Source organism: Balaenoptera borealis, assembly GCF_965194805.1.
Source record: "Balaenoptera borealis genome assembly, chromosome: 16".
Taxonomy (NCBI): domain Eukaryota; kingdom Metazoa; phylum Chordata; class Mammalia; order Artiodactyla; family Balaenopteridae; genus Balaenoptera; species Balaenoptera borealis.
The window spans coordinates 40,882,929-40,898,320 of record NC_138872.1 but is presented as its reverse complement, the minus strand read 5'-3'; the positions used below and the strand labels follow the sequence as shown (position 1 = coordinate 40,898,320).

Below are 15,392 nucleotides of genomic sequence, written 5' to 3'. Positions count from 1 at the left end.
GTGTAAAGCAACTATACTCCAATAAAGATGTTAAAAAAGAAAAAAGAATAAGAGACATTAAAAACTAAGCACATGATTTGTGTAAAAGACTTTACAGTAAAAATAAGAGAAGCACTGGCAAAGCCTCTTAAAGGTAAATATTAGACAACAGTTCCTTAAAATACATGACCGATTAAAACCCTTAAGGGAAGGGGAGTTATCAACTGGAAAGGGGCATGAGGCAACCTTCTAGGGGCTGGAAATGTTCTAGTCTGTGGTTTATATAGTACTTAAAAATACGAGTAGCTGTACAGTTAAGATTAGTGCATTTTACTGAACATCTATGCTAATTTCAGTGGGAAAAAATGCACAAAGATCAAGTATGCAGGACTTAATCACTTAATTCCAGATTAAGTGTGACCATGGACAAGACACTCAACTTCTCGATGTTTCAATTTGCTCATCTGTAAAATTAGGATATTAGGAAACCTCACAGAATTGCACCTAGAACAGAATAAGTTCTGTACTTTTAAATCACTGGGCAGTAACTTTTTCCATCTGATATGTCTAATTTCTAGTCTCTTTCTCTTTTCTTTCTTTAAATGAATCATGAGCACAGCATTTATTACATAGCAGAACAAAACTAAATGCTGTATTTGAAAAATATTTTTGTCAGTAGAGTCTGAATGATAAATCATCAGCCTATCACCACCTCTCAAGCCTTCGGATGAAGGGTCTCCGTGATTACATTAGGAGGAGCCAAGTGCAGCTCAGGAGGGGCTGTGTGATTTATTATTGGTCCCCCGTCACCTTGGGCATGCATGTTAAGGCTGCCAATCCCTGATTAAACTAGAATGAGTGAAGAGTGACTTAAAATCTTTTGCACAGCAAAGGAAACCATAAACAAAATGAAAAGACAACCCTCAGAATGGGAGAAAATATTTGGAAACGAAGCAGCTGACAAGGGATTAATCTCCAAAATACATAAACAGCTCATGCAGCTCAATATCAGAAAAAACAAAAAACACAATCAAAAAATGGGCAGAAGGGCTTCCCTGCTGGCACAGTGGTTGGTTGAGAATCCGCCTGCCAGTACAAGGGACATGGGTTCGAGCCCTGGTCCAGGAAGATCTCACATGCCACGGAGCAACTAAGCCTGGGCGCCACAATTACTGAGCCTGTGTGCCACAACTATTGAAGCTCGTGCACCTAAAGCCTGTGCTCCACAACGAGAAGCCACCTCAATGAGAAGCCCACGCAATGCAACGAAGAGTAGCCCCCACTCGCCACAACTAGAGAAAGCCCACACACAGCAACAGAGACCCAATGCAACCAAAAATAAATAAATTAATTAATTTTAAAACAAATGGGCAGCAGATTTAAATAGACATTTCCCCAAAGAAGACATACAGATGGTTAAATACTGTATGCTAACACATATATATGGAATCTAAAAAAAAAAAAAAATGGTCATGAAGAACCTAGGGTCAAGATGGGAATAAAGACGCAGACCTACTAGAGAATGGACTTGAGGACACGGGGAGGGGAAAGGGTAAGCTGGAACAAAGTGAGAGAGTGGTAGTGTATATATGGACATATATACACTACCAAATGTAAAATAGATAGCTAGTGGGAAGCAGTTGCATAGCACAGGGAGATCAGCTCAGTGCTTTGTGACCAGCTAGAAGGGTGGGACAGGGAGGGTGGGAGGGAGGAAGACGCAAGAGGGAGGGGATATGGGGATATATGTATACGTATAACTGATTCACTTTGTTATAAAGCAGAAACTAACACACCATTGTAAAGCAATTATACTCCAATAAAAATGTTAAAAAAAAAACCCAATGCAGCCAAAATAAATAAATAAATAAATTTATTTTTAAAAAAAAGGCACATGAAAATATGTTTAACATCACTAATTATTAGAGAAATGCAAATAAAAACTACAATGAGGTATCACCTCACACCGGTCAGAACGGCCATCATCAAAAAATCTACAAACAATAAATGCTAGAGAGGGTGTGGAAAAAAGGGAACCCTCCTACACTGTTGGTGGGAAATGTAAGTGGGTACAACCACTATGGAGAGCAGTATGGAGGTTCCTTAAAAAACTAAAAATAGAGCTACCATATGATCCAGCAATTCCACTCCTGGGCATATATCTGGAGAAAACCATAATTCGAAAAGATACATGCACCCCAGTGTTCACTGCTGCACTATTTCCAATAGCCAGGACATGGAAGCAACCTAAATGTGCATCAACAGAGGAATGGATAAAGATGATATGGTATATATATATAATGGAATACTACTCAGTTATAAAAAAGAATGAAATAATGCCATTTGCAGCAACATGGATGGCCCTAGAGATTGTCATACTGAGTGAAGTAAGACAGAGAAAGACAAATATCATATAATATTCCTTATATGTGGAATCTAAAAAAAGGGTACAAATGAACTTATCTACAAAACAGAAATAGAGTTACAGATGTAGAAAACAAACTTACGGTTACCATGGGGTAAGGGCGGGGGAAGGATAAATTGGGAGATTGTGGTTGACATATACACACTACTATATATAAAATAATAAGGACCTACTGTATACCACAGGGAACTCTACTCAATACTCTGTAATGGCCTATTTGGGAAAAGAAGCTAAAAAAAGAGTGGATATATGTATACGTATAACTGATTCATTTTGCTGTATACCTGAAACTAACACAACATTGTAAATCAACTATACTCCAATTAATAAAAAAAAAGCGTGACTACAAGAGTAAGTTTTTGACTACATATCTTTCCCCTTATAAAGCTGACAGAAGCACCGTACTCAGAGGAGGCTGAATGATGGGTAAAATGGACTTTGTTACAAATGGGCAGCTACAAGAAGCAGGAGAGTCAGTCAAGACGGGGCCAGAACAGGGGTCAAGAAGGCAAGAGTTTAGCGCCCAGTTCTACCACTAACAGGCAAGTGTTCTCTTTGGGCCTGATATTTCTGACTTGTAGGACAGGGGTAAAGTAGTTACCAGAGGGTTATTAGAGAAGCAAGTGCAACAGTGCTTATGAAAAACTATTAAATCTGTAAACAAACATGAGGTATGTATTTTTATAATTCACTTGCTTTAAATCATCTTACAATTTTTCAAGATACAGATTAAGGCTCCCCCAGGTAAGCAGAGTTTTGGTTTCAGAGAACACACTTCTGATGCCTTCAGCTTCCCCCATTCATCAAAACTGTCTATGCCATTTGCATGATAAAAAATTAGACCTCATAAATTCTCACTGATGTAAGTTGAGGCTCTCCTCTGAGCAAACCACTTCTCCAGCCTTCCCCTCAGTCAGCAGCCCCGCCTCCTTCGGGGTTGGGAGGTTGGGTTTGTGTCCTTGCTGCTCCTCAAAGCTTCTCCCAGGCCATGACCTCTCTACTGCTTCCAACACCACCTATTCACAAATGACTCACAATGTTTACCTGGGCCAGTTGCCTCCTCTGAGCTACACAGCCACACACTCAACTGCCTACCTGACGTCTTGTTTCAGCTATTTCAAAAGCGTTTCCAACCCAACATGCCCAAGTGTGAACTCAAGAGCTGTCCCTGCCCATACTTGGTCATCTTCTACTGTTTCTCTATCAATGAAGGGCACCATCTATCTGGCTAGGAGAGCCAGAAACTCAGTGCTATGTTTGAAATGTCTCTCTACTTCATCGGCCCATGTGTAATCCATCAGCAAGAACTGTCACAATTATCTCATAAATATCTCCAGAATCCATTCACTTCTCTCCATCTCCACTGCCACCACCTTAGTCCTAACCACCATCATTGCTCAGTAAGCTTTCCAGCCGTTAAGTCGCCTACTAGTTTATCTGCCAATCCATTTAAAAAAAAAATACAAATCTGACATCATGACCCCTCCCCCCATTAAAATACCTCAAGGGGCCTTTTAAGATAAAGACAAACAATCTTAGCAAAGGTTACAAGGCCCCCATTTACCTGCCAATTTAATCAGTCAACTTTTCTTTTTACTCCCTGTATTCTGGCCAAAATGCCCTTCTTTCAGTTCTTGCCATGTTCTTTCTTGCAACAGGGCCTTTGCACAGGCTGTTCTCTGTGCCTGGGACTCACTTCCTCCCTGCTTTGCCTAGTGACCCTGCTTCATTTTTTAGGGCACAACCATCACTTCCTCAGACAGGACTTTGTTGACTCTCCCACACCAGGACCTATCCCACCTAACCCCCTGGCAACCCCCAATCCTATACTAACCCAACTACCTGCTTTCTTTCTACCTGTGCCTGGATCTGAGCTGCCAAGTGTTGCTGGAGAAAGTCACTGAGGTGTTCTACCACCCTCACATGCTCCTTCAAGAAAGTCCTGCCAGGACAGGAATAAAGACGCAGATGTGGAGAGTGGACTTGAGGACACGGGAATTGGGAGGGGTAAGCTGGGACGAGATGAGAGAGTGTCATGGACATATATACACTACCAAATGTAGAATGGATGGCTGGTGGGAAGCAGCTGCATAGCACAGGGAGATGAGCTCAGTGCTTTGTGACCAACCTAGAGGGATGCGAAAGGGAGGGTGGGAGGGAGACGCAAGAGGGAGGGGTTATGGGGATATATGTATATGTATAGCTGATTCACTTTGTTATACAGCAGAAACTAATACAACACTGTAAAGCAATTATACTCCAATAAAGATGTTAAAAAAAAAAAAAGAAAGTCTTGCCAGCCTTTCACAGGCAGTCACAGCTCTAAGTTCCTCTACTTCACAGCACTTACCACAATTCTAGTTTAACATTTATCTTTGTGGCAGCTGCCTCATGTCAGCCTCACCCATTTTACAGTATAAACTCCATGAAGACAGTCCGCTTTCTCCTCACCCAGTGTATCTCTAGTCCTTGGCCCCAGTGCTTGCCATAGTCAGCCCTCAAAATACGACTCTCATATGGAGTCTAAAAATTCTTTAAAGTGTCTTACCTTGTAAATCTTCCATCAATTCAAACATTCCAGGATAGTTAACTTGAATTTCATCAGTGTCCTATTCAAAAAGAAAGACAAATCCTTTAGCATTCATTACCAAAAATCCAGATTAGAAAAGAGGTTGTAGAGATTGCCCAGACCAATCTCTCACGGTAAGCAGGAATCTTCTTTACAGTATTCTTCACAGATGTCATCTGGCTTACACTTGATTTACAAAGATTTCAAATTGCAGAATAAGTGCTTGCCATTCTAACAGTAATCTTTCTATAACTCCATCAACTGGTTCTAATTCTCTCCTTGGGATTAACATAGAATAAAGTCTATTCTGTACTCTGCAAACAATTACCCTTTTCTTCAAGTCTTTGAAAACTCTTCCAGGACACTATAATTTTTTTAGGGGAAGGGGTTAGGCTTCTAGACAAAATTTATAGATCCTTACATGCGCTGACTTCATTTTTCTCTACATAGTCAATATCAATCTCACTCTCTCTCAAAATGTGACACCCAGAACCAAGCCAAAAAGGGTCATCTCCCAAGATGCTTACATTCTACTCCCAGTGATGCAGCAATACTACACGGACTAGTTTAGGAAAGGGCACGTGGCTGGCACATACACAGTTTATTTCTCAAGTGAACTGCTGAGCAATGATACCCCACTCTTTCTGAAGTTTGATACAGGGGTTCACTGGTGGTACAGAGGCAGAGACCACTGATGCTCCCCAAACATCCAGGTACTTACTCCTTGACACTTCAGAACCCCAGACATTTCTCCTGGCAAAAGAAAAGTGAGGTGGAGGCAAGGTAATAAAGAGCTAGTGAGCCTTTTCCAGGCCGTCTCTGCTGCAGTGACCTTAAAGGATACAAGGCCGAGATGGCACAACTACAGGATGGAGAGGAGCTGCCCAACCAGCATGGCTGTGATGTGATAAAAACTCTGTGTTAACCACTCAGATGTAGGAGTTTGTCTACATTGGAAACTAGCCCTGAATATAGGACACTTTTTTTTCAAGTTTGCTATCAAAATGCTGCACGTATCTCAAACTTCATCTTATTGGCACTAACCACTTTTGAAGTATCTAGATCTTTTTGTATTCTGTACATTTATCTAATATGTTAACTACACCTCCCAATTTTGGACTTCAATGTTGCACAGAATCAAGTACAAAACCCTAAGGAACACTTATCAAAAACATCCATTCTAATTCCTAAAGAAATGTAAAACAAAATGACCAATTACTATTTTTTTTTAACATTAGAGATACAAAACAAAAGTATAAGCGGCGGATTAACATACACTGTCGATGAGGCATGCCAATTAATGCTACCTTATGGAGAGTAATTTTACTCTGTCAAAACTTGGAATGCATAGATTCTTTGACTAGGCAATGCCATTGCTAGAAACTGATCTGACAGATTATGTAAAAGAAAATTCATTGCAGCATTTTTTGAAAGAGTATTAAAAAAACAAACAACAAACTGGAAACAATTTAAATGTCCATTAACAGAGAGCAGGTTAAATAAAGTATATCTATTCAATGAAATACTATACAGCTGTCAAAAAAGAATGTGGTAGATGTATGTTTGTAGGGGAGGATCTCCAAGATATGTTATTGACTAGGGGAAAAAAAAGAGTGCATATAGAAAAAAGCAAAAGAGTATATATTGTTGCATATGTACATTTAAGTGATATAACTGTACTCCAGTCTGTGAGGAAAAAGTGTTCTGAAAGGATATACAAGACAGTTAACCAAAGTCATCCTTGTAGAAAGGAATGGGGTGTCAGAAGGCAGAAGGAGACTTCTGTTCATTTTGGACCCACTCTCTTACTCTCTCTATACATGGTTTGTGGTTTTTTTCATTTTTTAAAAAAACATGCATGGATCAGGTTGTATGTGCACTTTTTAATAAGACCATCTCTGGATAGTCCCTTCTATATATTTTTCTACATTGGGAAATTATTTTTAAAAAGAGATTCTAAGATTAAAAATAAAATTCCTTCCAGGCTAATGCCTAACCATTAAACAATATCCTTTGAAAACAATTCAACGAAAGCGACTAAAAGCACCATCTCCTTCTCAGTCAAAAGAGTACCACAATAGCCTTGTCAAAGGTCTTATTCAAATTAAGATGTGGACCATACTTGCAGTTTTCTTCTAATATACTAGTCTGGAAACTATTCTAAAAGGAAATGAGCTTCATTTAGAATGCCAACTAACTCTAAAAATAATTCACTAAGAGGGTCATATAAATGTAAATATAATTACATGATATTAATTTAACTTGATTTCACTTTAAAAATAAAAATCCAGGGCTTCCCTGGTGGCGCAGTGGTTGAGAGTCTGCCTGCCAATGCAGGGGACACGGGTTCGAGCCCTGGTCTGGGAAGATCCCACGTGCCGCGGAGCGGCTGGGCCCGTGAGCCACAGGTGCTGAGCCTGCGCGTCTGGAGCCTGTGCTCCGCAACAAGAGAGGCCGCGACAGTGAGAGGTCTGCACACCGCGATGAAGAGTGGCCCCCACTCGCCGCAACTAGAGAAAGCCCTCGCACAGAAACAGACCCAACACACCCAAAAATAAATAAATTAATTAATTAAAAAAAAAATAATAAAATAAAATAAAAATCCATTGCAGTATAAAAGTAATATATCTAATGTTGTACGAAACATAAACCTGTATAATTGATTATATAAAAGCTTTCTTGCATGGGAGTTTTAGAAAATGAATTAGGATGCAATGTTAATACAGCACTTCAGAGACAATGTATATGTCTCAAGGAACAAATTTCTATAGATTTTATATATTAAATTAGCAACTAATTATACAAACTATAGAGATTATACAGCAATATTTTTGCATTATATTAATGTTTGAGTCATTCTGCTCAATTTTGGAGAAGTATATGGAAGGTATTCTGAATTATTTGAATTCCCAATTAACAGAAATGTAGGCTTTGAAATGTTATACTGTCAGGTTAAACATTTTTAGTAGAAATCTTTCTAGAACACACAACTCATTTTACAACCATAGAAAACTGCAAGTGGTTAACATAATTTAACTTTCTTTTGATGACTCAGTAGACGTCTCATCTTTTTCCTAATGGGCAATGACTTTTGAGTCCCTTAATACTGCTGACTAACCTGTTTGACTGGGCACGAGTTCTTCAACATCACTCTGTGAGGGCTGTCGTCAGTTCCCAGTCTCTGTCTCTTCCCTTCCCTGGAAGGGAAACCCCTTCCCAACATCAGAGGCCCTGCTGGTCTACGCCCCTTGCTTTCTATCAAAGCACGGAAGGGTATGACAAGCCATTTTCGGTAGGTTAATTTTATGAAATATACTCACACTACATCTCCTTAAAAAGTTACTTTAAGTTTATAGTCTCTAATTATGCAATGAGAAGCTTTCTTCATTAAAAAAATTCCTATTTCTTCTAATCAGGTTTAGAGATGTTTTTAGGCCTGAGGGGTTTGGAAAATCATGACAAGTCCATTCTCTGGAAGGCAGTAATGACATCTTTTAGAATGACTTTGTTGCTGAAGGAGGTTTGAAGGGGGAATCACTGTCCGGATGCGTCCCTGAGGGAAGCCTTGGCCTGGAAAGTGTTAGGAGTAGAGGGAGGAGGAGAGAGGAAGGCAGGAACTAGTACTTATTGAGCATTTATTGTGAAGGTCCAGGTACTTTACACCCTTTAAATTATTTAATCCTAACGGCCACCTGTGGTGAGTAACATTTGCATTTTTTTAAAAAAATGAATGCTCAGAGAAGTGAAGTAAATCCCCCAAATTCCCCTAGCTAGTAAAGGGGCAAGGTAAGGATCCAAATTATACTGTCAGACACCAGCACCCTGCACCATCACTGCACCATGGTGACTCCTTGTCTCTTCATCGCTGACGGTCTCGGGTCCTCTTCCCAGATCTCTCCAGCCCTGATGGTGTACAGCCCCCTGTCCTCCCTTCTCTACCTGGATCTAACCCTGGGTCTCGTGAATGCACGCTCTCATTTCTGCCTCACACGGCACCACTTCACTTGAGGGCTGGTGGTAGAGGCAATGCTGTGAATGCTCCCGTACACCCCCTTCCCTCCTCCTCTGGGATGCTCTAACTCTCATGTCACACCTAACTCTGGATTTGAAGATTGTGATGGAGTAGCATGTCTTAGAAAACAGCCTCCTTGTTAACTGAGGTACATTCTTTGTTTGAGTGACTTATTCAGGTAATGTATAAAAAATTTTACATTCCTACCTTTATCAAGATAAAAAGAGAGAGCGATCATTTCTGAACTGTGTAATTAATGGGTTACTCAATTCTCTTGATAGTTACCACAGTCAGCGTATTAAAGCCGGCTCTCCCGAGCAGATGTCCTAGGTCATTGACAGCAGTGAAAGGAGAGACGTGTGGAGAAAATCCTCCTTCCCTTTCTGTTTCCGCTAACTGTAATGAACACCGGAGTTCATAGAGAGTGTCACCTCCAAACACTGCACCAATAAACACTCCATCTGGTTTTAAAACATAATGAATCTGTAATAAATATAAACAACAAAACTATTCAAAATTTGACATATAAAAATATTAAAAGGATATATGGTATCTAGATCAATATTTTATGATTACCATTCTTACTTTGTCAAATTAATAACCAGATAATTTAATAAATAACACTTAGACAACCAACTGTCAGAAAGGCATTGCAGTATAATATTGTTGTGAAGATAGACATTTACTGATAGTGTTAATATCTATAAAATATTTTATATGTTTTCAATTTCTTATAATAGACAAAACTGACTCTTATAATCAGTAAAATATTGAAAGAAAAAAATTTTAAAGTGTGGTAGAGTACAAAAATCACCATCCTCCCTGTATCTGTGACCTCTGAAACGCTGCTCTGCAACAACCCCCATTAATGGATGGAGCCTACATCCCCCTCCTGGAATCTGGGCTAGCCTTGTGACTTGCACTGACCAAAAGAATTCAGAGCAAGTTGACAGTGTGTCAGTGTCAAGCCGAGGTCTCAATGGCCTTGCTGCTTCCACCTGCTCTCTAGGAGCCCCGCCTGGCCACCACGTTGTGAACAAGCCTGAGCTGGCCTGGTGAAGGATTAGAGGAAGAGGAGCAGAGTTCAGCCAGGAGTCCCAGCTGAAGCCATTCGACAGCTCCAAGACAATCCACTGGCAGATCAGACACACGGGTGAGCCAAGCCAGACCCAGAAGAATTTCCTAAGTCCAGCTCAAATCCCTAATTCACAAAATTGTGAGCTAATTATTTTTAAAACAAAAAGTTGAGGTGGCTTATTATGCAGAAAAAGCTGATTTACAGAGAAACCATTATGATTCACAACATTAATCTAGCAACATTTTAGTTAAAATATTAATATATTAATCCAGTAACATACAGAATTAAGAAGTAACCAACTTATTTTTCAGCTTTAAAACAAAAACCAGTTTTAACTGATAACTTGAGCAAAATAGCAGCCAGAATGAATTCCAGAATCATAAGTGTTTACTCAATGACTCTTAGAACTACAATCTTTAACTAGTTTTGACTCTGACTATTCTCAACAACGAGGAACATTACAGGACAAGGTGGATTCTGAAGTACATCAGAACCCAAATCACAGGAGGCTCTTCTAATTCAAGTATGCATCTTGAATTTATATTTAATACATTATGAAGCAATTACAAAACAGTATATAAGCAAACCGACTGTAAAATCTTTCGGTTTTTTTCTTCTGCCCCTTTAGTGTTACTTCTTTCTCTTGCCACCAAACTCTAATATAACGTACCTAGAATTTAGTCCTCAGCTCTCTTCAGCTTCTCTCCACCACAGAGGGCTTATCAGTTCCCATGGATTTCACAAGGATCACTTTCCAATCTCTACCTTGAGCTTCCCAGAACTCTAAACTTGTCTTTAGCTGCCTGTGCGCCATGAACATCTGTCTCTTGGTAAACTTACTCCCTCCCCTTCCCCAGTACATCCAACACACACACAACACTTTTTCTCAAACCAACTCCCTTTTCCAAATGCCGTATTTCTGTTAATTACCATTTTCTATTCCCTTTATCTGATCACTACCATTCTTTCCCCTACTTTTACTAATTATTCTCCAGGCATCTAGACTCAAAACTTTAAGGCAAGCTTTGACTCCTGACTCTTTTTGATCTTCAGCTCTAACCAGCCACCAAACTGTTGATTCTTACTTTGCAGAGTCCTAAATACCTTTCTCTTCTTTTTAACTCCTACCATTGCCACATAGGTTTAGTGTATTTCATGCCTGGGCACTGAAACAGTCTCTCTTCCATGTAACCAACTTCCAGTATCAGTTTTCTAATCAGCAAAATGAAGCTATCCTGCAGAGTTATTTAACACATATATAAAACAGAGCACAGTGATTGGCTAACAGTATATGCTTAAGATATGGTAGTTAGTATCCTGCCTACCAGCTTTTTAATCATGTCACTTTCCTCTTCAAAATTCTCCAGTGGCTCTGAATTGCCTTAAGAAAAAACTCCTAATTCCTTAATCTGTCACCTGAGTCTTACTAAATCTGGTCCCAATATTCCTCATCTACACCCTGGCACTATACTAATTCTCCAACAGGCTTCCTCTTTGCCCTTTCAGGCTCCTGAGTCTCTTACACCTCCCCTCTATCCCGGGATTCTGCCTTCCTGGAGTGTATTCCCACTCCAAATCTGACCTACCCTTTGAGGCCCTGTTCAAGAAATTCCTTCCTCTTAAAGCTTTCCTAGGCCACTCCAAGCCACAGTGATCTTCCCTCCTCTGAACACGATGCTTTTTACCCACCCTTCACCTGTTTGTTGATCAATATCAACCAAGAAGCATTTACTAGCATTGCCTAAGTATAAGGCATGGGAGAGATACAAACACTGTAGGAACAAATACGTTCTCACCCACGAAAAATTTATAGGCAATTCAGGAAGAAAAGAAAGCACATAAGACACAGAAAATGTCTTATGATATCAGTACTATTTTGTACAAGTCTTAAATATTTATGAAAACTTTAGTAACATCTCCATAATTAGATTTCTTAATTCTCAGGGAACAGGGAGTCACTAATGTACTTCTTAATATGCCAAAGGGCACCAAGTGTATCTGGCCGACAGAAGATAATCAATTTTTTATTTGCTTCCATTTCCAATTGTCAAAAATATAAAATGGAAAACATCTATAAGTTTCTGTGTAAAAACAGAAACAACTATAAGTTGCTAATAATAAGCAAAATAACACAGGCTATTAGAATCAACACTAAGATTTTTACCTGTTCAAGTGCTCTAGGAAGGTCATTCACCCAGTGCAAACTAAAATATAAAACACACATTTGTTTTAGCTTAATGTGTATAATTAATTAGTACTAGCAGCACTAGTATAATGATAAGCCACAAAAAAGGTGTAAATTTTGATGTTCGAAATTGCATATCAAAATTCACTGATTGTTTTCATACAAGTTTTAAAATAAAAAATATTCCTAGGGAATTACCTTCCTTCCGTTGCAGGAGAAAATGTGACAGTATATCACTTTCCTGATATGATTATCTCTCCAATTAGTCTTCAATGAATAAAGTAAAAGTCAACTTTTCTAAAGCATACATACAAATGGCCAACAGGTATATGAAAAGATGCTCAACAACACTAATAGTTAGGGAAATGCAAATCAAAACCACAATGAGATGTTACCTTATACCTATCAGGATGTCCATTAACAAAAAGAGATGACAAAGGCTGGTGAGGATGTGGAGAAAAGAGAGCCCTTGTGCATTGTTGGTGGGAACGTAAACTGGAACAGCTGCTATGGAAACCAGTATGAAGGTTCCTCAAAAAATTAAAAATTGAACTACCATATGATCCAGCAATCCCACATCTAGATATTTATCTGAAGGAAGTAAAGTCATTATCTTGAAGAGATATCTGTATTCCCATGTTCATAGCAGTATTATTCACAGTAGCCAAGGTATGGAAACAATCCAAGTGTCCATTAAGAGATGAATGGATAAAAAAGATGTGTACACACACACACACACACACACACACACACACAGAGGGATATTATCCACCCATAAAAAAGAAGGAAATCCTGCCTTTTGGGTCAACATGGATGGACCTTGAGGGCATTATGCTAAGTGAAATAAGCAAGACGAAGGAAGAAAAATACTGTATGTTCTCACTTATATGCAGAATCTAAAAAAGCCAAACACATAGAAACAGAGTAGAATGGTGGCTGCCAGGGGCAGAGGGAAACAGGGAGATGTTCATCAAAGGATACACACTCCCAGCTTTAAGATAAACAAGATTTGGGGATCTAATACGCAGCATGGTGACTATAATTAACAACACTGTATTATATAATTGAAGGTTTGTAAGAGAGTAAATCTTAAATGTTATCACCACATACATACACAAAAAATTGCAATTATGTGAAGGGATGAAAATTGTTAACTAACCTTATTGTGGTAATCATTTTGCAATATATATATGTATCTGATCATCATATGGTATACCTTAAACTTACGTATGTTATATATAAATAATATCTCAATAAAGCTGGGGAAAAAAATTAAGTAAAAATCATCCTTATCTGGCATCTCATTTAAACAGTGCTATTCTGAGAAATTATTTGAAGTAGTAAAAATAAGGACCTGATGACATATTCAAGGAAGTTCACCAATTAAATCAAACAATTAAGCTAGATATATATAGAATTCTAAGTCCTACTTTCATGGGGTGAGGGGGGGAAGCCACTTCATCAGACCTATAATTTTCCCAAGGCAAACAGTATTACTCATCAAAAATAACTCAATGAGTTTTCTGATAAATAATATTCCATATTTTTTAAGACTATAAAAAAGAATAAATAAACTCAAAGTTCTATATACTTAAAAGTTAATTTTAGAAATGTCTTGCATTGTCTTTGGACTCTATTTGACCCTCTCCCAGAGTGTGGTGTCGTATAACCACAAGACTCAGTCTCTGTAGAGTATGGTCACACTTTCCTGGTAGAGCTGGCATCCTCTTAGCTGAATTCTAGGACAGCACCAAAGACCCATTTCAAACCATAATATGTTAAGCTCACATTTATCTTTCATAATGTTTTCTAACAATTATTTGATACTTTAAAAATTAAGGTCATATTATAAACTCTATCATACTTATGGGGAAACTGAAAGTGACAGAATTACAGTAGTTACTTGCAAATAGCAAGCACATGAGCTAAAGTTAAAACTCAGATTCTGACTCTCTGCCCAGGGCTCTTTCCCTTAGACCAAGGCTCTGTAATGTTTTCCATTTCACAATAGAATCTGAATACTTTTCTAAGTTTGTTCAGCACACCTCAAAAAGCAGAGAAAAAATTACAAACTCACTAAAGAAAACAGCAAGGGTGACCAACTCTCCCAGTTTGCCTGGAACTGAGGGGTTTCCTGAGACACAGGCCTTTTAGTGCTAACACTGGTAAAGTCTTGGGCAAACCATAATGACAGGTCACCCGAAAAACAGCCATTAAAAGGGCTGAACTGAGCATGTTGAATCTTTGAAAAAAAATCTGACTATACTAATAAGGAGAAATAAGGCACCACATAGAATATTTTATTTTCTCTATTAGATGCTGAGGTCTTTGAGGACAGGATTCCTGTCTGAATTCATTTTTCAATTCCCCAAAGCATCGAGCTCAGTGCCTTGTACATTATAATCTATTCAACAAACATTTATAATATATGTTTTTGTAATAAATGTGGAGGGACATGGTAGGAAACACAAAGGGAAAAAGTAACCTTGAGGACTACGTTTCTGTGTAGAAGAATTAAAGTTAAAGGAAATACGAGCTTTTCCTTATTTGCCAGAATGAGTTTATAAGGGTGCTCTAACATCTGAATATTGGAGCCAGTATACTGTTTCAAACTCTTGCCCCATCAACATGTAACTAGGTTACGTCAGCGAGGAAAACCCTTCTAACACAGATGAACTTTAGCAAATTAAGGAAAGTTGGGGAGGAAAAAAATTTGAGGTACTATATCACTTATCTCCACTAGGGAGCATATAATCCATAATTCTTTAGTAGAGAAAACTGGTTTGTGACTTAAAATAAGTTATTAAGAATTTACTCTGTTATCTATTTTTTTTACCTTATAATATTAAAACTTTATAGCATAAATTATCTATTTTTAACATATATTTTTTAAAAGCACAAATGGATTACCAACCTTAAACTGCTAACCACCAGATCAAATGTATTTTCTCTGAAGGGAAGAAATTCTTCATCAGCTAAAACACTGACAGTAGGAATTTCCATTTCTAAGGCATTTTTCTAAAAGTTAAAAAATAGAAGTTCAAAAACACATTTATATAACATCTTAATTATTAACTCAATCATTGTTTGTTAAACTTAAGTCAATGTTATATTTACTTGGTAGTTTCTAGTCCTTCCAAAAAA

The 15,392-nt window shown here is 38.3% G+C and overlaps 1 protein-coding gene across 6 annotated transcripts in view; it reads right to left on the bottom strand.

The window, feature by feature from the left end:
- Nucleotides 1–15,392, bottom strand: part of NDUFAF5 (NADH:ubiquinone oxidoreductase complex assembly factor 5) — a 33,299-nt gene that overhangs the window by 9,670 nt on the left and 8,237 nt on the right. For 4 of the 6 annotated variants that reach the window (XR_014235383.1, XM_082359170.1, XM_082359169.1 and 1 more), the window contains exons 5-8: nt 15,163–15,266; nt 12,228–12,267; nt 9,271–9,468; nt 4,953–5,013 (exon numbers count right to left, since the gene is read on the bottom strand). Coding sequence is in view for 4 of the 6 variants with exons in the window: in XM_082359170.1 (XP_082215296.1) it covers nt 4,953–5,013; nt 9,271–9,468; nt 12,228–12,267; nt 15,163–15,266 (403 nt within the window). In the remaining 2 variants the exon portion in view is untranslated. Of the gene's footprint in view, nt 1–4,952; nt 5,014–9,192; nt 9,469–12,227; nt 12,268–15,162; nt 15,267–15,392 lie in introns of those variants that run through there. The other 2 variants (XR_014235382.1, XM_082359171.1) reach the window with 2 other exon arrangements.